This window comes from Gigantopelta aegis, chromosome 1 (assembly GCF_016097555.1).
Source record: "Gigantopelta aegis isolate Gae_Host chromosome 1, Gae_host_genome, whole genome shotgun sequence".
Taxonomy (NCBI): domain Eukaryota; kingdom Metazoa; phylum Mollusca; class Gastropoda; order Neomphalida; family Peltospiridae; genus Gigantopelta; species Gigantopelta aegis.
Window position 1 is genome coordinate 11,543,095 of NC_054699.1, and position 26,434 is coordinate 11,569,528.

The 26,434-nt window shown below is 36.3% G+C and overlaps 1 protein-coding gene across 1 annotated transcript; it reads left to right on the forward strand.

The window, feature by feature from the left end:
• Positions 1–38: 38 nt before the first annotated feature.
• On the forward strand, positions 39–26,434 carry LOC121379628. Its single transcript, XM_041508620.1, has 11 exons — positions 39–133; positions 7,803–7,931; positions 9,972–10,097; positions 13,902–14,027; positions 14,799–14,924; positions 16,036–16,161; positions 17,662–17,787; positions 18,042–18,164; positions 24,614–24,739; positions 25,174–25,302; positions 26,309–26,434. The coding sequence occupies exons 1-11, from the start codon at positions 86–88 to the stop codon at positions 26,432–26,434; spliced, it is 1,311 nt and encodes a 436-aa protein (XP_041364554.1). The 5' UTR covers positions 39–85.

The window sequence follows — 26,434 nt, forward strand, 5'->3', positions numbered from 1 at the left end:
GCAGCCTGTGCGGATGGCTATTGGGGTCAGTCTTGCAGTAACAGATGTGGCAATTGTAGACTAGGAACTTTCTGTAACAGACAGGATGGAAGTTGTACGTGTCAGACTGGATGGGCTCCACCGAAATGTATATGTACGTATTTGTTATCATTGCATAGTTTACATAACAAATTATTGATCATATAATAGATAGCATATCCAATGACATTATGGGAAACGTTACAAATCATATACTTTCAGAATATGATATAATTGTGTATACTTGAAACACAAAGGTTTCAAATTCAGCCATAAGTAATATGAACAGTTCAGAAAAATGTCATAAATAATATGACCAGTAATATGAGCAGGTGAAGCATAGGCTTCAGTGGACATTTGTGAAGTTTAGCTAAACTTTATGGGTTTTTTTTTCTGTATTGCTGAACAATCGGTCTCCCATATGGATCATGGGGTGAAATTGATCAATGTATTCGACCATTCCCCGTGCCAATGGCAACGCTAAATTGCGAAAGAAACGTATAGAACATGTGGAGATTGTTTTAATTATTATTAGTGCAGCCTGTGCGGATGGCTATTGGGGTCAGTCTTGCAGTAACAGATGTGGCAATTGTAGACTAGGAACTTTCTGTAACAAACAGGATGGAAGTTGTACGTGTCAGACTGGATCAGCTCCACCGAAATGTATATGTACGTATTCGTTATAGTTTATGACAACAAATTATTTAAAATATAATAGATAGCATATCCAATTTTTAGAAGTTAGAACTCTTTATATTTATAAGTTAAAACATTACGGCAAAATAGTCTCGTAGTGATGAGGCTATATATACGACAACCGTATAATGTATTTTTGAATTTTATATAAACGACCGCCGTGTATAGAGACTTGGCAAATGGGGGCCGGCTATATACATGGCAAATAATAAAAAATATATTATTAATTTCATAACGAAGATAATTGCGAATACGCTGAAATAAAATAATAATCATTCAGAACATGAATTCACCATTTATTATTATTATTAATATTATTATTATTAAATTATTTTGACTGGTTCGCAGAGTGGTCATTCGGTTTAATGTATAGCGTAAACAAAACAGTGTACTGTGGCATGTTTTGTTGTCCAAAGGTTGGTTTTGATTAGTCGAATGAAAGGTCAGCTGGACATAAGCTCCAACGGGCTGCTGTTAGATCCACATGTAATAGGCCTAGTGGAGCTAATTTTAATTATATTGAATTATTAATTAACCTAGTTGAATCCAGTTCTACGTGCAGGGACAAGTTCAGCCTGTCGATTGTGCGTGTGTGCATGCACGTTAATCTTGCATGTTTATAACCACAACTCTCCCAGATAAAACCATGTACCCCCCCCCCCCCCACTCCCCTGTTCAGAAAACGCTATGTTCGTGCAGTACTTAGTATGTATTCCTCCTGTCCCAGATGGTACGGTAATATGGATCAATCAAATACTTATTTACCGCCTATATACATTTGTGTTGTGAATATAGCCAGCCCTCGTTAGCGGAGGCTATATACACGGCCTACGTATATATAGTCACATCGTATATAAACATCGTCTAGTTCAGCGTATTCTTTAAAAATGTAACAATTCCTATCCCAAGTCAGCTGTTATGGCATATTTTGCATAATAATGAATTTTACAAGGTGGAAAATGAAGGTGTTCGTGATTCAGATGTTTAGAGTTTTTCGCTTACGACTAACGATATTTATAGATGCAAAGGCCTAACTAGTCGGGATTGTCGACGTTTAACATGCGTCTGTTGCTAAAATAAATTAATGTATAAGCTTATCATCATTCAGTACATGTTTTAATTATTTTTTAATAACTTATTTTCATTGTTGTTGTTTTTCTATTTACCCTACGTCGCATAGGACGGCCAAGCGTTCTCGTTACACGACCTTGGTAAATCGTTTTGACACTGTGGTTATTCCCGGAATGTCCATCACGTGACCCAAAATAATACGTCACACCTTTGCTCTCCAAATAGCCGTTATGTTTCTCAGAATTATGGACCGTACCCATAATTCAATTATATTTATAAAATGTCAATAATAAGTGTGATATGGTGGTTATGTAGATAGTTCAATAAAGTACTTTTAGGTACAAATCAAATGCATATATTGTCACATAATTCTTTGTTAGGTCAATAATTAGGTCAACCATCTGTAAGAGAGTGTGTTTAATTATATGGACGCTTCGGTTTCTTAAACACTGTTTTTGTCCCCCGTTATGGAGTTAACGTAAACATTGAACCAAATGTGATCGTACGTTTTGTTGTTCACATGCAGGTAGGGTGCAAGGTAGTTGTCTCACTGAAATCTGTGTGCGCACTGACTTGACTCTCCAAGTGAATTAAAGCATGCTTATTGCATGTTAGCGTTACATTTGACTGAGCCTAGCCTATGTTTTTTCAATAGCTACCACTCAGCGATTGATTCAGTATGAAGTATCCATTTGCATACTTCAATTTAATCATGCAAAACAGTTTTCCTGACAGGTCCGTAAAACGACTGAATGATTGAAACTCTGGTTGCGTAATCTTATTCAAATAATGTGTTGGCATCACAAACTTGCAGACATATGTAAACGTATTTCCCACCATTGGCAGGATTGGAAGTATTGTTAACGTACACTGCTTTTGTTTGAAAGTCCTTCATGTTCACCATTGTGAACGTATAGATTTTCCCGCATGTTTTAGAAATAGACAGAACCATATATCAGTTGTTCTGCCATGTTGTTTATTGCACGAGTTTATAGTGCACAATAATAGTACACCAAAATCTGTTTCTTTATATTTCGTGAACAATATATTTGACACAATAACCCATAAAATAAAATTTATTTTGTAGTAATACTTATGCATTTATACCTAATATAATAACGTTAATCTTACACAAAGAACTACGATCACCACTAAAGTACACCGAATGAAATTACAGGTCCATACATTGTTGGAAAGATAAGGATATACTACATTGGCAAAGAAACCTCTATCAAATTAAAACTGCAATTAAGACGTAACTACTATTTTTTAAACCCCATAGTGTGATGCATCAGATTCTACTATGAATGTTCAATGACAAATATGTATTTACTTTTATTTTGTCCAAATATATTTCTATACCGTAAAGCAAAGAAAGTTACATTGTTTTAAGTATTTGTTGTCTTGTAAAATCCATTTAAATAAATCTTCACAATTTGATCATACATGTTATAGTTACATCATCCTTTTCCGAGAGATTTTTCTAGTTAGACCACAGTTTTTGCGGCCGTTGAGTAACGGGTGTAATGCTCGAGGGCGTACCACGCCCCCATTACAGATTTATATTGTAGCTTTAATAGTAATGTATGTGAACGTGCTACTTTTTAAAACAATGTTCTAATTTACTTCCTGCTGAACTATATGTGACCTGTAGGCGCAACTTTCTTAAACAAAGGTCACGCCACCCCACAATCTATGTACACGCGCCTGCAACATTATTGATAAAAGACACTAACTTAAAATATAAAAACCCCAATATAATGTAGAGTTGAATTATTATTATTATTATTATTATTATTATTATTATTATTATTATTATTATTATTATTATTATTGTTATTATTCTTATTATTATATTATTATTATTATTATTATTATTATTATTATTATCAAATACCAATTTAACAGACAATTTTATTGGTATATCATATGGGCAAGTTATACTTATTTGCGAGTACTAATGCATGTAACATGCATCTAATTATGGAAAACATGTTCGGGTTTCAAACATTACTTTTAAATGTTTAAGCATCTATTAGTTGGAGCAATATGCATTGAATAAATAGCTTGGTTCTGCTCATGTAATACGGTCAACAACATGTGTACATACTGTTGAAAATCATATAAATGGAAACTATTGGAATAAATAGAAAATATTTAAATAAAGCGAGGCACCAGTATCCTAAGTTAATTAAATAAACCAGAAAGGAAACTGCGTTTCGTTTTGTTTACATTATAATTTAATTTTTATGTGTACCACCGGACTTAAATTTTCATTGTCCAGGAATGCAAGCCCGACATGGACTTGCTATCCTGAAGTCCTAGGACTTGCATTCCTAGCTATATTAGACCTAGGACTTGCATTCCTAGGAGATTAAGTCCGGGCAGACAACTGTTCCCACGGCCTTGCATTCCGTTTACACCGGCTCTCACCCAGAACGAGTTTAATGACTCAATGGGTAATGTGCAAGTCACTACACACACTCCCCTCTCATTAACCATTAACACGCTGTCCTGGACATAAGCCAGATATCTGACGTGTGTGTCCAGGGCACTGTGCTTGAACCGTAATTGGACATAAGCACGCCAAGAAGTATAAACAAAAATGTGCTGCCATGCAGGCCACTGGATACAGGGAAAGACGGATAGCTCGAATGTCCTCTAGCGTTATTCCATTATAAGAGAGAACAACTAACAACTCTAACTCTAGGGTTGGGTGTGGCGGTGGGGGTGTGGGTGCCACTAATGCAGTGCTCTCTCTTTCAATTTTTAACTTTGAATACTAACATGTCTGATACTCTGTTGTATTATATCTGTAAATACTTTAGCGACACCGGTGTATCGACAAATGCATATAAAGGACACATTGCTGCATTGTCGATAGCCATACGTTAGACATCATATAGGCATAGTTTTAGTCTGTGCCATTGGGGTTCGTCTTGCACTACCGGGTGTGGTCATTGTAAAGAATTTACGTGTGACAGAGATACTGAAAATTGCCAGTGTCTAACTGTACTGGCATCACCGAAATGTGCATGTGAATAGTCATGACTGATAAGTAGTGCACCTGCTTTAAGACGTGTTTATACCATGTTCTTTTTGACGTAATGTCTAACCTTCTTCAAAAAGTGAGAGACTGAACAATACGCAAATACTTTTCTTTGACTGAATTCTAGTATGCACAAAATAATACAAAAGTGATACATACAATGCCGTAGTATGTACTGTCATGGTTATGACAAATAGTAGTACGTTAGAATAAAATAACCGTAGTTCGGAATATACTACGGTGTTGTTTACCAACCTGTGTTGATGGACAATGGCTTCAGTCTTACAGTAATAGCTGTTTTCGTTTTATTGGATCTTCATGTGACAAATATACTAGAGGTTGTACGTGTCAAACTGGATGTGCTCCACTGATATGGACACTTACATGGGCCTAATATTATTAAGTAGTGCAAACAGGCTTTCGGATATACAATATATATATATATATATATATATATATATATATATATCAGGAAATAAAATGAAGTTTGATCTAATGCAAACACTAAGACGATCAAAACAACTTTTAATATACGGTCACTAGTATTGTACTTTGATAAACAAATATATTTAATACGTAATTACAGTCCTTAAAGATTATCTGTTGGTCGACAACATCTTAGGAATCGCCGAATAGTCCCTCTAAAGAAGCATTTATTCAGGTTTTGTCATTGCACACACACACTTTTGGCATTGTTTCCTAACTGAATGAAGTGGAACCTTTCAATGCTTATTTTCCATTCAACGGGGTGTTGTTACAATTTACAAATCTTATTTGCGTAATGTAAATTAATTTGAAGCAAATCATAATACGAAGTGGTGGCTGCGTAGAACTTTTGAAAAAGTGGAGTGCATTATACGTTTCTTCTTTGTATCAACAGTAGTGAGAGAATTGGTTAGTTTAATGGTTGTTGTACAGACTTGTATACAGGCCTCGGTGGTGTAGTCGTAAAACCATTGGATATAGGGCTGGTAGGTACTGGTTTCGCATCCCGGTACCGGCTCTCACCCAGAACGAGATTAATGACTCAATGGGTAAGGTGTGTGTCACTACACACACTTCTCTCTGACTAACCGCTAACACACCGTCCTGGACATAGACCCGCTAGCTGACGTTTGTATCCAGGACAGTGTGCTTGAACCGTAATTGGACCTAAGTACGGCAAGAAGTATAAACAAAAATGTTCTGTCATGCAGGCCTCTGGATACAGGGAAAGGAGGATAGCTCGAATTTCCTCTAGCGTTGTTCTATTATAAGGTAGAACAATATAAACACTTTAGGGTTGGGGGTTGGCGGTGAGGGTGTGGGTGCCACTAATGCTGTACTCACTGCTAGAGAAACAATAATAGATATTTCAATTTTTAACTTTTAACTTTCAATAATAACGTGTTTAATAATCCATTGTATTATTACGGTAAATACTTTAGGGCTGCCAGTGTATGGACAAACACATATAAATGACACATTGCTGCATTGTCGATAGTAGTAGACCTTTCCAACCAAAATACAAACTAACCATACGTTAGACATCATGTAGCCATAGTTTCAGTCACACACTTTAAAGTTGCCAGCTTTAAGACATGTTTATACCATATTCTCTGGACACAATGTCTAACCTTCTTAAAGAGTGAGACACTGAACAATACGCATATAGTTTGCTTTGACTGAATACCAGCCTGCACAAAAGGATGCATGAGTGATACATAAAATGTCGTAGTGTGTACTGCCATGGATATGGGAATGTCCATTTAAAATCTAGTTCCAGCAAATGACAAATAACTTTACGTTAGAATCAAATAACCGTAGTTTGGAATATACTACGGTGTTGTTTACCAGCCTGTGTCGATGGACTATGGGTTCAGTCTTGCAGTAGCACCTGTGGTCGTTTTATTGGAACTCCATGTGACAAACATACTGGAAGTTGTACCTGTCAGAGTGGATGCGCCCGACTGATATGTACACTTGCATGTCCATTACTGGCAGAATGAGCATTACAGTCAGCAGCACCTATTGTAGAGAGTATTATATCTATCACATAATGTAATGTGATATTTTTTTGTTATATACACCCATGAGAGAGATCATCCGTTGTGTGTCCTTTTTGTTTCCAAAATACATTGGCAATCATATTTGAACTCCTGATTGGTCTCTTGAAGATGATCCGAGTGACAAGCGACTGAACTAAACATAGCAAATGTTTGTTTAGATTCACATATTAATTCAGACCTGAAACTTATAGATCATGTGGAGATTGCTATAATTTTCATTGCAACCTGTGCCGATGGCTATTGAGGTCAGTCTTGCAGTAACATATGTGGCAATTGCAGAGTAGGAACTTTCTGTAACAAACAGGATGGAAGTTGTACGTGTCAAACTGGATGGGCTCCACCGAAATGTACATGTACGTATTCGTTATCATTACATTGTTTATGACAACAAATATTTATCATATAATGGATATCATATTTAATAACATAACATTATGGGAAATGTTACAAATCAATGACAATCATATTTGAACTTGTGGTTGGTATCTCCTTGGAGATGATCCGAGTGACATACGCGATTGAAATAAACATACCAAATGTCTGGCTAGATTCACATTATAATTCAGATCTGAAACGTACAGAGCATGTGGAGATTGTTGTGAATCCTGGGGGCGGGACTTAGCTCAGTGGTACAGCACTCTCTTGATGCGCTGTCGATCTGGGATCGATCCCCGTTACTGGGCCCATTCGGCTATTTCTCGTTCCAACCAGGTCAAATGCCATGGTATGTGTTATCCTGTTTGTAGGATGGTGCATATAAAATACCCCTAATTGAAAACAGTAGCTCGTGAAGTGGTGACATCGGGTTTCCTCTCTAAATATCTGTGTGGTCCTCAACCATATGTCCTACGCCATATAACCGTTAATAAAATGTTTTGAGTGTGTGGTTAAATAAAACATTTCCTTCCTTCTTATTGCAGCCTGTGCAGATGGCTATTGGGGTCAATCGTGCATTAACAGATGTGGCAATTGTAGAGCAGGAACTTCATGTAACAAACAGGATGGAAGTTGTACGTGTCAGACTGGATGGGCTCCACCGAACTGTGCATGTATGTATTCGTTATCATTGCATTGTTTATGACAGCAAATTAATTATCATATAATAGATATATCCAATAGCATAGCATTATGGGAAACGTTACAAATCACATACTATCAGAATATGATATAATTCTGTTTACTTGAAACAAAAATGTTTTAAATTCAGTGATAAGTAATATGAACATTTACGAACATGTCATAAGTAATATGATCAGTAATATCAGGATCTGAAGCATGGGCATCATAGAACATTCGTGACATTTAGACAAAGTTTGTGTGTGTGTGTGGTGTGTGGGGGGGGGTTGTATTGCTAAACAATCGGTCTCCCATAGGGACGATGGGGAGAAATGGATCAATGTATTCGACCATTACTCGTGCCATTGGCAACGCTAAATTGCGAAAGAAACTTGTCCAGTATATAATACCATCTCACAAATCTGCATGCACCGTGTGATCGGCTTCATACGAAGAAGATGCATTGCTTTAAGTCATGCGCATTACGCTACAACAGTGTAAAGCAACATTTCCATGTGCACACGTTTCCTATTTTTTTCGGGATAATCTCGTGAGGTTCATTCAGTGTATGGCAATGGCAGGTATTCCATTTGCTAGAATCAACGTCCGTGTATGCGATTAAAGGGACTACCCTACGTTTACTTATGGAGTTAACGTAAGCAATGAACCAAACTGTGTTGGCGTTAAATTTGACTGAGCCTAACCTTTTAACGTGTTTTAACATCTGATATATTCTTGCAATACTACCATTCAGAGATTGATTCAGTATGAAGTAATGATTTGCATACATCAATCAAATCGTGGAAAGCAGTTTTCCTGACAGGTCATTAACACGTCTAAATGATTGCAGATTTTTGTTAGGTAATCTTAATGCGTTGCATCACATATAAAACATTGTAGAAATATGTCAACCTATTTTAGAAAATATGGCAGTTTCTTTTTGGCGTTCGGTATATTTATTTTTACAGGTACTCCATTTCTTGCTCAGGATTTTTTTTTTGTCTTTCTTTTTGATGACAGACTTTGTCATGTTTGCCACCAATGGAAAGACTGGTAGTATTGTTAACGCAAATTAATTGTGTTTTCAAAGTCCTTTAATTTCACCATTTGTGAACATGTACATTTTTCCTCATGCATTCGAAATAGACAGATACACATACCATTTGTTTTGCCATGTTATTTATTGCACGAGTTTGTAGCGCACAAGAATATTACACCACACTATGTTTATTTATATTTCGTGAAAAATATATTTTACATAATGACCCATACAATAAAATTAGTTTTGTAGTAATGCTTGTACATGCATATCTATAATAATAATAGTAATCTTAAAAAAAAACCTACGATCACCATAAATGAATACCAAATGAAATGACAGGCCCATACATTGTTAGAATGATAAGCGTGTACTACATCAGCCGAGAACCTGTGTCAAATTAAAATAGCATTTAAGGCGTAACTGCTATTTAATAAACCCATAGTGTAATTCGTAAATCTCTACTTTGAACACTAGTTACTTACTTTTCCTTTCTTCCGAATATATTTCTATACTAAAGAGCAAAGAAAGGTTTTTGTTTTTTTAAGCGTTAGATGTGTGGTCACATTCATTTAAAATTTAATCATACATTAGTTTGTTAAACGGTACACTCAGTTGGAATATTATTGCGAATGCCCACATCTATTTAAGAAAGTATTATATTTTATTGAATAATTAGTGTTGTATTCCAGTCCGTGGGGACGAGGCATAACTCAATGACAGCCCTAGCCTAAGGAGCAATACATCGTAGCAACGATCGCCCTCTATGAATTTTGTATCGCACAGAAACCCATGCTCTACGACTAGTACCTCAAAATTCATGATGTCTAGTATCACGACTATCGGAAAGTGTATATAAAATGTCCGTGACAGAGTTAACCAATGTTACGGGAGTGGGTTTCCTCTGTCTTTCAAGATAAATTTAATGTTCACAAATCATATTCTAAACACCAAATAACTGTAGTTTAAAATGTGCCAAGGTATTGTTTTTCAGTCTGTGTCAGTGGAAAATGGGGTCGGTCTTGCAATTACAACTGTGGTCATTGTGTTGGATCTTCCTGTAACCAACAGACTGGAAGTTGTACCTGTCAGCCTGGATGGGCTCCACAGAGATGTACAGGTGCGTATTTGTTACAAATACAGTGTATATGCATATTGAAACACGCAACAACTACTGCAGGTAGTATTCACTCAATTGTTTAACTTGTACATCAGAATTCAACAACACTTCTGAATTTATCAATTTTGGTTGCCCTTTCAGCCTTAGTATCTGACCTTGTCAAAACTGTAGCATATTGGCGTGACAAAGCTGGGTTATTTTTTACAATCAGCTGTACTGATAACATAATCAACAGCATTGCACTGAACTTTTCTTTAATAACATAAGGTCCTTGAAACGTGACACTCAGTAATTGATTGACCAAAGAAAACAGAACTAAAACTTCGTCTCCCGGACTGAAACATCTTTCCCTAACTTTTTTGTCAAAGCATTTTTTCATCTTATCTTGATTATGCACCAGCACCTCTTGGGATACTTTCCTAACCGTTTGCATCTGCTCTTTCAAATCAATAACATATTTCAAAACACTAGTTTCAATTTTTCACATTGGAACCTATCCAAGATTCGTACATTTGTAATGGACCACGAATGGAATGCATATACACCATTTCAAATGGAGTAAATCCTAAACGACTCATAGTAAGTATCCCGAATAGCAAACAACACAACAATAATTCATTCGTCCCAGTTGCTACTTTTTTTTCAAACCAAACGTTCTGATCATGGATTTTAAAGGTCCGTGAAATCGTCCTAAAGAACCTTGAGTCTTAGGATGAAAAGCAGAAGAGAAGTGATGATCAATAGTTTACCCAAGACTTGCATAAATTTCGAAGTGAAATTACTTCCTTGATCGGTTTGAATGACTTTTGGGAATCCATATCTGGTAAATAGTTTTATTGATTCCTGAACAACTGTCTTAGCCCTAATATTACTCAAAGGTATGGCTTTTGGAAACCGAATATTTGTACAAAGAACTGTCAACACATATTATTTGCAATGAATAGTGCATGGTAAAGATACCAACACAATCCACAATAACCTCACTAAAGGCTGCAACCAACTACAGGAATTGGTATCAAATGGTTTGATTAGGTTTACCAACAACCTGACATGTTTTAAACTTGACAATCTTGAAACTTTTTTTATCGAAACTCCATTTTTTTTTTTAAATAATCAATTGGTACACTATCTAATTGTGAGATTGTGCAAGATTCTTTTTGCAAGGTTGTGCAATTCACTGTCGGTTTCCTGTTTAAGAACAAACTCATCATGGTTGAAATTTAAACACAAATTGTCATTATTAACTTGTAACTGGCAATACATTTTAGGCTGATTTGGAACCAGTCCCTGTTCATTATCACAGTTAACTTTGTGATTTGAATTATTTTCGAGATTAGAATCAGTTTCATTTCTAAGATCATGCCCAATCACAGTATCTCCTAAATCAGTAATATTCCAAACTGTTTTGGCTATCTCATTCTCAGTTTCAATTTCCTTATCCAACTCTATACTTTGAAACCGACTTCCAACACAAGCAGAACAAATATTTTCAATTGCTTCAGCCAATTTTTCTGTTTCTAAATCAGTTTCGGGAGTACTGGTCATTATAAGCACAGGAAAAACCCTCTTTTAGACTCTATAATTTCCCAACAACAATGCCACACCTTCAGTTGTTATTTGATTAACTACAGCTATCTTTAACCAGGTCATAATTCAAATCAATAGTATGTAACAGGACAGAGATAATACTTTCCCAAAACGGATTTTTCTTTATCTAACAAATTTTTGTTCAAGTAGAATTGTTTGTTCAGCGCCAGTACCCCGCGATATCACAATAGACTGCTGAATCTGACTATCAGGTGAAGTAATAACAAAACCTGAAGATAGAAACGGTTCAAACATTGGACTGCCCATCTTAACTTCAGTCAGTTTATTTCCAATTTGTTATCACATTTGCAAGACAAACATAACTGAGATACCAGGTTTGTGGGTTTCAGTCTATTACCACTTCCAAGATCATATTTCAACTTAAGACAATCACGCTTAATATGGCCCATCCTTTTAACATAATAACATTGTACTGAATTAGAAGTTTTCAAATCCCGAGAATTGTTTACATCTCGCTGTGGATTCTTACTTCTCAATGGATCATCTCTGACAGTATCTTTATATTTGAAAGAATTGTTCTGAGATACATTTCGAGAATGACTACTACTGGCTGCTTCAGACAATGTGTATGGTTCATGCACCTGTAAATGATTTACAATATCAGAAGACAAACACCTTTTAAATTCCTCTCTAAGAATCAACTGCTGTAATTTCTGATATTTTTATTTTACCAGCTCTGAATTACACCACATCTTAACCAACCTTTATTTTTTCCTTACCAAATTCTACATAAGACTGCCCTCTATGAATACTAAGACTTCAAAAATGTCCCCCATACGCCTCTCGTATATTTGCATAAGCCCCCCCCCCCCTCTCTCTCTCTCTCTCTCTCTCTCTCTCTCTCTCTCTCTCTCTCTCTCTCTCTCTCTCTCTCTCTCTCTCTCTCTCTCTCTCTCTCTCTCTCTCTCTCTCTCTCTCTCTCTCTCTCTCTCTCTCTCTCTCTCTCTCTCTCTCTCTCTCTCTCTCTCTCTCTCTCTCTCTCTCTCTCTCTCTCTCTCTCTCTCTCCCTCTTTCTCTTTCTCTCTATCTCTTGCTCAAGTTTAAGTTTTAACATTTTTCATTCTCTTTCTCTCTATCTCTTGCTCAAGTTTAAGTTTTAACATATGTCAATTATCATCACTATCAGGCCCAACTATATCAGAACTGATTTCATCTCTTTCAACTATCTGGTCTTCCAATAATCTATGATAACTGATCTAATTTCAGCTTTCCTCACACCAATATCTAAATCTAATCCTATATAATCAGCAAATGCTTTCAACTCTTTTAGTCTCAATTTCATCTCAACTAGACTTAGATTTAGTAACTGCTCTACTGAACATATACTATCCATGTGACAATGAATGTGTGAATATCAATATTATATGTGCTCATAAATTTATATTACTGACCCATTGCTTGTTCGCAACCGTTATTATTAACCTATGCCACCAACAATCATTCCTACAAAGACTACATCATCATCCCGGGCGAGCACCCATTAGATACAGTCTCGTTGCAACTTACACTATACAGGTCCATACATTATTGGAATGATAAGTGTATACTGCATTGGCAGAGAACCTATGTCAAATTAAAATAGCAATGAAGGCGTAACTGCTATTTAATAAGCCCGTAGTGTAATTCCTAAATATCTACCTTGAACACCCAATAGTAATATTACGAATATTTATTAACTTTTCTTTTTTTCCAAATATATTTCTATACTAAAGAGCAAAGCAAGTTATTTTGTTTTAAGCGTTAGATGTGTGGTCAAATTCATTTAAAATTTGATCATACATTAGTTTGTTAAACGGCACACTCAGTTGGAATATTAGAGCGAATGCCCACATCTATTTAAGAAAGTGTTATATTTTATGGAATAATTAGTATTGTATTCCAATCCATGGGGACGGGGCTTAACTCAATGATAGCCCTAGCCTAAGGAGCAATTTATCGTAGAAATGATCGCCCTCTATGAATTTTGTATCGCACAGAAACCCATGCTCTACGACGAGTACGTCAAAAGTCATGATGTCTAGTATCACGACTATCGGACAGTGTATATAAAATGTATATTTTCGAGTCCGTGACAGAGGTAACCAATGTTACGGGAGTGGGGCTCCTCTGTCTCTCAAGATAAATTTAATGTTCACAAACAATATTGTAGACACCAAACAACTGTAGTTTAAAAAGTACCAATGTATTGTTTTCCAGCCTGTGTCAGAGGAAAATGGGGTCCATCTTGCAGTTCAAACTGTGGACATTGTGTTGGATCTTCCTGTAACAAACAGACTGGAAGTTGTACGTGTCAGCCTGGATGGGCCCCACAGAGATGTACAGGTACGTATTGGTTACTAATTCAGTGTTCATGTGTATTGGAATACTCAACAACTACTGTAGGGAGTATTCTGGTACGAGATGTGCTAACATTATGTAATAACGTTTTTGTAAGACGAAAACCAGAAAGCCTGAATATAATTCATCGGGAAATGCCAGCGACCGGGAGAGATGGACACGTAATTTATTTTTATTCAACTGTGAGCGTTTGTAATCTTCAGACTTGGGTGCAATGCCCCCCCCCCCCCCCCCCCGCCTCAATTTTACGCATATACTATATATTGGTGTGTGTGTGTGTGTGTGTGTGTGTGTGTGTGTGTGTGTGTGTACATGTGTTTGCTATCATGTGTATCTGTGAGATTAAGTACATGTGGGTATGGGATACTAATATAATATAGCATATTACACACTTCATAGTTAGCATTTACATGTATCAGACACAATTTACCAATATCAAATTATGTAATTGATATTTTACTAACACTCATTGTGAGAAAATCACTTCTTAAAAAAGCCACTGAGAACATTGCTTTAAGCTCTCCGATGTGTGTGTTCATGTTGTTGCAAGGTCTGTTTGTTTGTTGTTGTTGTTATTATTATTTATTTTTTTTAAATTAATTTATTTATTAAAAAATAAAATTGGAGGGGTGTTGGGAGAGGGGGGTATATTGTTGCTTGAGTTGGGTTAGTTTTTTGGTGTGGGTTCTTTTTTGTTCGTGTTTTTTATATATACCATTTTAATAAAATGATGATGTTATTTTTTTTTTATTACAGCTTGTGCGGATGGCTTTTGGGGTCAGTCTTGCTCTAACAGATGTGGTCACTGTAGTGTATCTCCATGTGACAAAACAAATGGACGTTGTACGTGCCAGTCTGGATGGGCTCCACCGAGATGTACAGGTTGGAATTCGTTATTGATCCATTGTACAGCACATAGTTCATACGCAACTCATATTACTTTTGAAATAATGCAGTAGCATCAGATTGAAATATTCTCACCATTAAAGAAAACTGAATAAAAACTAGATGCTATTCATTGCATATCCTGAATCGTATATGCATGGTTATTTTATATTATATAAAGGATAGTGTGTAGTGCATGGTGTAATGCGTGTAAATTAACATAGTGAAATTAATCTGTTATCATTGAATATACCTTTCGTATATATAGTTATATACTAATGGTATCGCCAACTGCTAATACTACTATAATTATATGAACGCAATATTATATTTATCACGATATGTACACCAAAAATGTTATCGTGATGAAAATCGTTGTCTGCACGGAAATTAGTTCAATAGGTAGGTGTTCTTGCAATTTGTTGACAAGATATGCATTGATCACTTTAAGATTTTGTGGGGGGTTTTCTTTGTATTTTCAATTTCGTTCTGCGTTAACAAACATGTCCAAGTCTCTTATCAGGTTTTGCAGCAGGGGCGTCAAAAACGTCATCATGCATAAGATTGTTTATCACCTCTTGTGAAAGGCAGGGTTCGTACGATTCAGGTTTGGGGGTCGGGGACGAAACCGTCATGGGTAGCACTCGAAGTCGAAATCATAGACCTTGAAGCTTACCAATATCAGTTTTTACAACATAAATGTGTTTAGCATTTTTGTGCTTTTGCAAACACTAGGATGACCAAACACATTTCGGTTCTACGGACATGGATAATCTAAAGAATAAAATATAAGTAATATTTGATTTCAGTGATCATAAATAGCTCTAATAGTGAAATATATGATGTTGTGTTTAGAAACTAGGGTCAGTCCCTTTAAAAATAGTTTTCAAATCATAATGTTTACACATTTTGTTGACAGTCAGTCTGCTATTCACCTTTTGAAAATGTCATTGCTTTGTATTGCACTATATTACCTATTAATTGGTCCATAAGACGCAAATAGTTGCATGTAAGAAATCATTATCTCTCATTCAATTCAATGTCGAAATAGCTATACGTTAGACATCAAATACCATAAAATAAAATGTACTGATGTATTGTTTTCCAGCCTGTGTCGATGGAAAATGGGGATCGTCTTGCAGTAACAGCTGTGGTCATTGTTTTGGACATTCCTGTGACAAACAGGATGGACATTGTACGTGTCAGACTGGATGGGCTCCACCGAAATGTACAGGTAGGTTTCATTACCGATACACTGTACATATGCATTCAAAACCGCTACACCTCCTGTAAGAGCATTCTAGTATGAGACGTGGTAACATGCATCTGGTAACGTTTTGTAAGACGAAGACCAGAAAGCCTAAATAGTGTTTATTGCAGAACTCTAAACATGCACCGGGTACTGTCAGTGACAGGGAGAGGGGCACTTAATTTACTTTACAACTGGGTGCGTTAGTAATCTTCAGACATTCAGTACCTCACCCCATTCCCCCAATTTCTACTCCTATAATATGTACTCGTGTGTTTGCATCGCACACTTTTTACATATGTCCATATGTAACCATAGTCTGCGTAATTCACACAAATCTGTCAATAAATATGTTTCAGGCCAGCACAACATTTACCAACCGAGCATTAAAGGGACAGACCCTAGTTTGTAAACACTAAGACACATTGTTGCACTATTAGAGCCGTTTATGATAATGAAATCAAACATTACTTATGTTATTACTTATCTATTTCCGTAGAACCGAAGTGTTTATGGTCATCCTGGTGTTTCTAATACCAAAGAATACATGTTTCACATTTTCAAAAACGCACGTGCGTCTGAGTAGTATCGGTTTATTGATTCAAGTTCTTATGTATTTTTAAGGATATTTCCTGTTATAACGTCATAGACTCTTCTTTCACTCTATTGTAACTTTATCAACACGAATTACAGGTTTGTAAACTAACTAGTCTTAGTGTCTGCGCCTTTAAATGGATATTCCTGAGTTTGCACCATTGTAAGATGTTTCCGACTAATAACATATTTCTAGGATTAAACTTACATATTAAATATATTTTCTTGTTTAGAATATCAGTATCTGTATATTCAGTGTGTTTCTGGTCGTTTTAATATTTGTGAGAAGCCCAAACTGGATTTTATCTTCAAATAATTTCGTACGTATCAAAACACAACATTTTAGAAAATAAGATGAAATTATACCTAGTACAAATATTAGGACGACCAGAAACACGTTTAATATACAACCACTAATATTTTTATGCAAAAACAATATATTTGATATATAATTACAATCGTTAAAAAGTCTCTGTTAGTCGATAACATCTTAAGAAGTGCAGCAAACTCAAGAATGTCCCTTTAACATATATGTTGCCCAGACTGTCAAATAAAATAAATTAATTTAAATTCATGACTCTTGATGTTTTAAGTTGACCACAAGTCTGAATAGAGTGTATGTGTGTGAGTGGGGGAGGTGTGTGTGTGTGTGTGTGTGTGTGTGCGTGTGGGTCTGAGAGTATGTGTGTAGTATTGTATCTGTGTATGCGTGTTCGTGTGTGATTAAATGTGTCTGTGGGTTTCATTCTGTGTACGCGATTATGGGTCTACGTGCGTGTATGTAACAAGGAGGTCGGTTGTGATTTGTGAACTTTTAGAAAGCACACCTCGAAACGTCTAAATGTTTATCATTAAGAATTTTATTTGCTTGGTTTTGCTGTTCATACTTAGCCTGTGTCGATCGATTATGGGGACAGTCTTGCAATAAGGGTTGTGGACATTGTACAGGATCTACATGCGACAAAACAACAGGACGTTGTCAGTGTCAGACTGGATGGGCATCACCGACATGTACATGTAAGTATTGGTTGTCAATATAATACAGTACATAACACCCTTCCAAGTTAACATTATCAACATTTTCCATTATCAAATTATGTAATTGAATTCACCTTTTTACTAAATCTTATTGTTTGTTGTTTTTTGTTGGAAGGTTTTGCGTTGTTGTTGTGGGGGTTTTTGTGTTTTTTATTATATATATATTATTTTATCCTACATAAAATTATGATGGTAGTTTCACATTTACGATTTGTTTTATTTTGTTATTGCAGCATGTGCAGATGGTTTTTGGGGTCGGTCATGTATTGGATGTGGTCACTGTAGTGGATCTCCATGTGACAAACAAACTGGAAGCTGTACGTGTCAGTCTGGATGGGCTCCACCGAAATGTACAGGTAGGTATGTGTTACTACTACGGTGTACGCTGCATAATTCATACTCATATTTGGGATACTGAAGAAGCATCAGGTTGCATTATTCCCATATTTACTGACTATGAATCAGAATAGAATATACAGTTCATTGCGCATCCTCCATTATATGTTTATGGTTATCACTTATCACTGAAGATGCCTTTTGTCCAAGTGGTTATATAATAATGCTATTGCCAAATGGTAATATTGCTATACATAGGCAAAAGGGTTGGTATATTTCATAACGCGTGCATAGTAGACATATAATTTATCGTACTCATCATATAAATTTTGTTGGTAGGAACAATGAAAAAACAATAATGCAATAAATACGATATTACAATGTTAAACGCACCACAAGTTTACACCAAAACGGTACTATAGATCCATATCTGATATCAAACTGTTCTGTGTAGATACCAACCTGAAATGAAAGTCTTACACTGCACTGACCATTTAAAGTGGACAACGATGTATACTTAATGTTCACACACACACACACACACACACACACACACACACACACACACACACACACACACACACACACACACACACACACATACATACATACATACATACATATATATATATATATATATATATATATATATATATATATATACTTATAAGAATATAGCACTACAAAAGCCACAGAAGTGACATTCGATGAAAAGTCATAAAGCCATATTGAAATTGAATTTAAAATATGGTGAAAATATCGAAACAATTTACGTTTTGATTACAGGACGTTTTCTTAGGTAAAACAAGTTCATACTTCCATTACGTCCCTTACTGTTCGCAGCTGGAATACTTCACACAGTCTGCACAGGACGTTCCAGTTAATAAACCCGGATATATAATATAACAGGATATGAAAACGTCCTGTCTTAAACAAATGTTACACAAGTAGTATAGTACACTTCCATGACATCTTCCCCGCCGTGATTCTTCCTTTTCCACAGAGGTCCTGTCTTAAACAAATGTTACACAAGTAGTATAGTACACTACCATGACATCTTCCCCGCCGTGATTCTTCCTTTTCCACAGAGTTCTGTCTTAAACAAATGTTACACAAGTATAATAGTACACTACCATGACATCTTCCCCGCCGTGATTCTTCCTTTTCCACAGAGGTCCTGTCTTAAACAAATGTTACACGAGTAGTATAGTACACTTCCATGACAACTTCCCCGCCGTGATTCTTCCTTTTCCACAGAGGTCCTGTCTTAAACAAATGTTACACAAGTAGTATAGTACACTTCCATGACAACTTCCCCGCCTTGATTCTTCCTTTTCCACAGAGGTCCTGTCTTAAACAAATGTTACACAAGTAGTATAGTACACTTCCATGACAACTTTCCCGCCGTGATTCTTCCTTTTCCACAGAGGTCCTGTCTTAAACAAATGTTACACAAGTAGTATAGTACACTACCATGACAACTTTCCCGCCGTGATTCTTCCTTTTCCACAGAGGTCCTGTCTTAAACAAATGTTACACAAGTAGTATAGTACACTACCATGACAACTTCCCCGCCGTGATTCTTCCTTTTCCACAGAGGTCCTGTCTTAAACAAATGTTACACGAGTAGTATAGTACACTTCCATGACAACTTCCCCGCCGTGATTCTTCCTTTTCCACAGAGGTCCTGTCTTAAACAAATGTTACACAGGTAGTATAGTACACTACCATGACAACTTCCCCGCCGTGATTCTTCCTTTTCCACAGAGGTCCTGTCATAAACAAATATTACACAAGTAGTATAGTACACTTCCATGACAACTTTCCCGCCGTGATTCTTCCTTTTCCACAGAGGTCCTGTCTTAAACAAATGTTACACAAGTAGTATAGTACACTACCATGACAACTTCCCCGCCGTGATTCTTCCTTTTCCACAGAGGTCCTGTCTTAAACAAATGTTACACAGGTAGTATAGTACACTACCATGACAACTTCCCCGCCGTGATTCTTCCTTTTCCACAGAGGTCCTGTCTTAAACAAATGTTACACAAGTAGTATAGTACACTTCCATGACAACTTTCCCGCCGTGATTCTTACTTTTCCACAGAGGTCCTGTCTTAAACAAATGTTACACAAGTAGTATAGTACACTTCCATGACAACTTCCCCGCCGTGATTCTTCCTTTTCCACAGAGGTCCTGTCTTAAACAAATGTTACACAGGTAGTATAGTACACTACCATGACAACTTTCCTGCCGTGATTCTTCCTTTTCCACAGAGGTCCTGTCTTAAACAAATGTTACACAAGTAGTATAGTACACTTCCATGACAACTTCCCCGCCGTGATTCTTCCTTTTCCACAGAGGTCCTGTCTTAAACAAATGTTACGCGAGTAGTATAGTACACTTCCATGACAACTTTCCCGCCTTGATTCTTCCTTTTCCACAGAGGTCCTGTCTTAAACAAATGTTACACAAGTAGTATAGTACACTACCATGACAACTTTCCCGCCGTGATTCTTCCTTTTCCACAGAGGTCCTGTCTTAAACAAATGTTACACAAGTAGTATAGAACACTACCATGACAACTTCCCCGCCGTGATTCTTCCTTTTCCACAGAGGTCCTGTCTTAAACAAATGTTACACAAGTAGTATAGTACACTTCCATGACAACTTCCCCGCCGTGATTCTTCCTTTTCCACAGAGGTCCTGTCTTAAACAAATGTTACACAAGTAGTATAGTACACTTCCATGACAACTTTCCCGCCGTGATTCTTCCTTTTCCACAGAGGTCCTGTCTTAAACAAATGTTACACAAGTAGTATAGTACACTACCATGACAACTTCCCCGCCGTGATTCTTCCTTTTCCACAGAGGTCCTGTCTTAAACAAATGTTACACAAGTAGTATAGTACACTTCCATGACAACTTTCCCGCCGTGATTCTTCCTTTTCCACAGAGGTCCTGTCTTAAACAAATGTTACACAAGTAGTATAGTGCACTACCATGACAACTTCCCCGCCGTGATTCTTCCTTTTCCACAGAGGTCCTGTCTTAAACAAATGTTACACAAGTAGTATAGTACACTTCCATGACAACTTTCCCGCCGTGATTCTTCCTTTTCCACAGAGGTCCTGTCTTAAACAAATGTTACACAAGTAGTATAGTACACTTCCATGACAACTTTCCCGCCGTGATTCTTCCTTTTCCACAGAGGTCCTGTCTTAAACAAATGTTACACAAGTAGTATAGTACACTACCATGACAACTTCCCCGCCGTGATTCTTCCTTTTCCACAGAGGTCCTGTCTTAAACAAATGTTACACAAGTAGTATAGTACACTTCCATGACAACTTTCCCGCCGTGATTCTTCCTTTTCCACAGAGGTCCTGTCTTAAACAAATGTTACACAAGTAGTATAGTACACTTCCATGACAACTTTCCCGCCGTGATTCTTCCTTTTCCACAGAGGTCCTGTCTTAAACAAATGTTACACAAGTAGTATAGTACACTACCATGACAACTTCCCCGCCGTGATTCTTCCTTTTCCACAGAGGTCCTGTCTTAAACAAATGTTACACAAGTAGTATAGTACACTTCCATGACAACTTTCCCGCCGTGATTCTTCCTTTTCCACAGAGGTCCTGTCTTAAACAAATGTTACACAAGTAGTATAGTACACCTCCATGACAACTTTCCCGCCGTGATTCTTCCTTTTCCACAGAGGTCCTGTCTTAAACAAATGTTACACAAGTAGTATAGTACACTACCATGACAACTTCCCCGCCGTGATTCTTCCTTTTCCACAGAGGTCCTGTCTTAAACAAATGTTACACAAGTAGTATAGTACACTTCCATGACAACTTTCCCGCCGTGATTCTTCCTTTTCCACAGAGGTCCTGTCTTAAACAAATGTTACACAAGTAGTATAGTACACTTCCATGACAACTTTCCCGCCGTGATTCTTCCTTTTCCACAGAGGTCCTGTCTTAAACAAATGTTACACAAGTAGTGTAGTACACTACCATGACAACTTCCCCGCCGTGATTCTTCCTTTTCCACAGAGGTCCTGTCTTAAACAAATGTTACACAAGTAGTATAGTACACTTCCATGACAACTTTCCCGCCGTGATTCTTCCTTTTCCACAAAGGTCCTGGGTTTCCACATCCATGGCGTGTCCATCGGTCAGTTGGCAAGTACTTCTCCCAAAGCTGCAATAGTAAACACATAGTTTACCCTTTTCCCACAACTGTCACACAATATATCAGCTTGTATGGTACTTGCACAAAACCAAATTGTACAAAATACAAAATCCCACCACATCGTATATAACACATACAATATACATCACTAATTGTACTAATTAAAACAGCGTATTTAGACTAATAATACACCAACTAACACAATAAATGCACAAACAAACATATGCATCCACACACATTTGTGACAAGGTCCAGTTATGGAGGTCAAAGTAGCGTTTTCATTTTCAGTTTGATGATTACCAGTCTAACTGATAGAATTTTTTTTAAAAGTACTTTAAACAGTGGACATAAAGTGCAATGACAGTAAAATATCTCAAACTAATTGTGTATGAAACAAAATAGTGATGACATTGTCCTGTCGTTGTTTTTAACAGACATTCAAGCTTTGTTATGTTTGTTGTTTTAAAGGGATATTCCTGAGTTTGCTGCAATGTTTAAGATGTCATCGAGTTATGGAGACTTTTTAACGATTGTAATTATTTTTCTGCATAAAATATTAGTGTCTGTATATGAAACGTGTTTTTGATCGTTCTAATATCTGTACTAGGTTAAATTTCACTTTATTTCCTGATTAATTTTTGTTTTCGTACGTAAGAAATTATTTGAAGACAATATACAGTTTGGGCTTTTTACAAACATTAAGACCACCAGAAACACATTAAATATACAGACACTGACACTGTATGCAGAAAAAATATATTTAATATGGAAGTTTAATCGTAGAAATATTGTATTAGTCGGAAACTTATTACAATGCAGCAAACTCAGGAATGTCCCTTTAATTTCAGCGATCGTTTTGTTAGGTACATTTTTACAGCGGTTTGATTGTTGTATTAGTTTACCTGTTATTAAGTAAGGCTAATTTTGATTGGAATTTTCTGTTACAAAGTCCATAGTCCCGTAGTCGAGTATATTTTCTGGAAAAGTTCCTCTCGTTTCTCCAAAACATTGCACAAATATAAACAATGGGATCGTATGTTTTCCATTGTTGTTGTTGTTTCTTTATCAAATAACTTGCTTGTTTTTGTTTTTGTTACATCCATGGCATTTTTTTCGAATACGACTTTATTTCAGCTCGTGATGTGCCAGAACTATATGTTTGCTCGTTGTTCACAGATCGTGAACGTATGTTTTTTTTTACATATCACGTGTTGACATAAACATCGTATTGGAGAAAATACCTTGACATAACATCTATGTATTTTTCATATTTCCCACCAATATATTTGGATATTCAACAGTAAAACAAGTTTTGCTACTTTTGACAATAATTGACAAATATATTACCAAATAGTCAAATTGACTAATATAAATTTGTTAACCGTTGCATAAATATAATTATATATTGGCGTCACGTGTTTTCAATATAGAGTTTTTGTTGTTTCTGCAGCTGTTGTTGTTTCTTTACAAAACATTTTTCGTTAAATCCACTGTGTCTTTTTAATACGATTTTTTGTTTTAACTCGTGATGTGTGAAAACCATATAATTTTATTTATTATATTTGGGCATTGTTCGCAAATCGTGAAAATATGGTTTTCACCAATCACGAGTTAACCGTAGAACTCGTATTTAAAGCTATATTATCATGAAATAACCGCTATGTATTTTTCATATTTCCTGCAATATATATGGATATTAAACAATTAAAAACGTTTCGTTAGATTTGGTCAATAATTGCAACCATTTTTATTTCAAATAGTCAATTCTATTGATGATGGGATCAGTTGCTAAATGGCATACAAACTAAAACAAGGTTATTGCATTGTTCACATACTACACATTTACGCACACATTATATTTATTCCTTATATTTTATGGAACAATTAATGGTGTCTCCAGCTTGTGGGAGAGGAATTTAGTGTAGTCGTAGAACGATCGCCTGAGGTGTGATGCGTCGCAGGATAAATCGCCCTATACTGACTCGCGATTTTGTCATCTTAACCATTGCGCTAAGACTGTTATGTCAATGTGCCTGGTATGTACTGCCTGTTGTTGGGAAAGTGCATTAGAAAAATCCTTTACTGCATTATTGGTAGGTTTTCATTTATTTCATTCTCTCGACCAAATAATGAAATAACCATATGTTGCATTAATTATGTCATTAGTAGGGATTCATCACTTTCTCTCTCTCGACCAAATGCAGAAATAACCATACGTTACACACCAAATAGCCATACCGTTAAATATGACAAGGTGTTCTTTTTCAGCCTGTGTCGATGGACTATGGGGTCAGACTTGCAGTAACCACTGTGGTAATTGTAAAGGATCTTCATGTGACAAACAAATTGGGAGCTGTCAGTGTCAGGCTGGGTGGGCTCCTCCGAATTGTACAGGTAGGTATCCATTACTAATAAAGAGTTACTTCACATATTTTAGATTTCAAACTGACCAAATTTGTATTAATATTTCATCAAACAGATATGATACGATAATAAATGTAGCCTCAATAACCACATTATTCAGGTAAAGAAACCCTTTCATATTGTGCAAAATATATGATGTCAGTAATATCTAAACATTATTGCAAATGAGTTAGCAAAGATTTTCAATAATATATCTGCCTGAATGCACTTTGAGTTAAAATGACATTCGTCACTGATTTTGCAGGTGAAAATGTAAATGTTTAGAAACAATTACCCAAATTCGAAAGTCAAATTAACTCAAATACCGCAAATGCTTTATTTTAACATGCAAATACAAAAAACAACAACCATAATTCAATATTGTGTCCCGTTAAACATCATTTCAGTTTAATATTTATTTTCAGTTTGTGCTGCTGAATATTGGGGTCAATATTGCAATAAAACATGTGGCCATTGCAAAGCAGGAAGTGTTTGTGACAAACAGAATGCAAGTTGTGAGTGCCAATCTGGATGGGCGCCACCACAATGCACATGTACGTATCTGTTACTAGAGCAGACCAGTCTAAGGTCTAAACAACACTATTCATGATCCTGGAGTGATTCGTCTTCTATGTGTGCGCATGTGTGTGTGTATGTCTGTTTGTGTGTGTATCGTATCGTGAATATCATATACTAGTATTTGGAATACAAATAAAGTATTATGCTCGCGAGATACTCGTGTAATATACTTTTATTCCTAATATATATATAATTCCAGTCCACCATTACTACATATTCAAATGACTTAATGACGCGGTGTCTTTTTGAATGGAAATAACGCCAAACTCGAATGACGTTATTTTGCATGTCTTTACATAACAAATAAACTTGTGCTTAACTCTTTTGTTTTCTGAACGCTGGGCAGCTTTCAGTGTAAAGTTTCTATTAAAATGTGTTTGTTTAGGACTATGAATGCATACGTCAATTATAGAGTGTCATCGTAGTACGTTTTTTTTTTATAAATGTCAATAAAAGTAGTGCCGTGACCTCATTTATCAAATTCTGAAAGTCTGTGATTTGAAATATAGCACATATTTTGATTACACTGGATATGCTAGCTAATATATGATTAATATATATATATATATATATATATATATATATATATATGTTATGATAATCTGGTTTTAAGTTAAATCTGGCTTTGGGTTATGTAATATGGACGTTTTTATCGTCGGGTGAAAATTCAAGTAAAAATATGGAAGACTATGTGTTTCGCTGGCTGGAGAGAATAAAATATAACTGTGGCGGACATATCTCATTATGTCCTATCATGTGTTTAAACAACGACGGCGTGCTGAAATAATAAAATAATGACTTACCTGGAGAGCAGACATGTGTTCGGCAAGGTGGCTGACATTTTGTTTTTGTCTGTTCGTATAGCCAGACCGTGATCCGTGGAGCACCTGTCTGGTGGCTTTTCGTTTTTGGAATGATTTGATTGGTCGGCGAATTAATTTACATCGTAAGTTATGAGTTCTGCACGATGTTCTTGTGGAGTGCATTCTGTTGCACACGTCTTCAGATGCCTATATAAACTGGGAATCAACGCACAATCTTCAGAACTCGAAGTTAGAGTATCTCCTGTCCAGCACCGTCAGAAGTTACCACGTCAACAAGGCATGA

Excerpts from the sequence above, each read along its gene's own strand:
- LOC121379628 (XM_041508620.1), top strand. The coding sequence starts at position 86 with ATGGAAGTTGTACGTGTCAGACTGGATGGGCTCCACCGAAATGTATAT. Across the intron at positions 17,788-18,041 it reads GGCATCACCGACATGTACAT|CATGTGCAGATGGTTTTTGG; the intron begins GTAAGTATTGGT and ends TTGTTATTGCAG. Across the intron at positions 18,165-24,613 it reads GGCTCCACCGAAATGTACAG|CCTGTGTCGATGGACTATGG; the intron begins GTAGGTATGTGT and ends GTTCTTTTTCAG.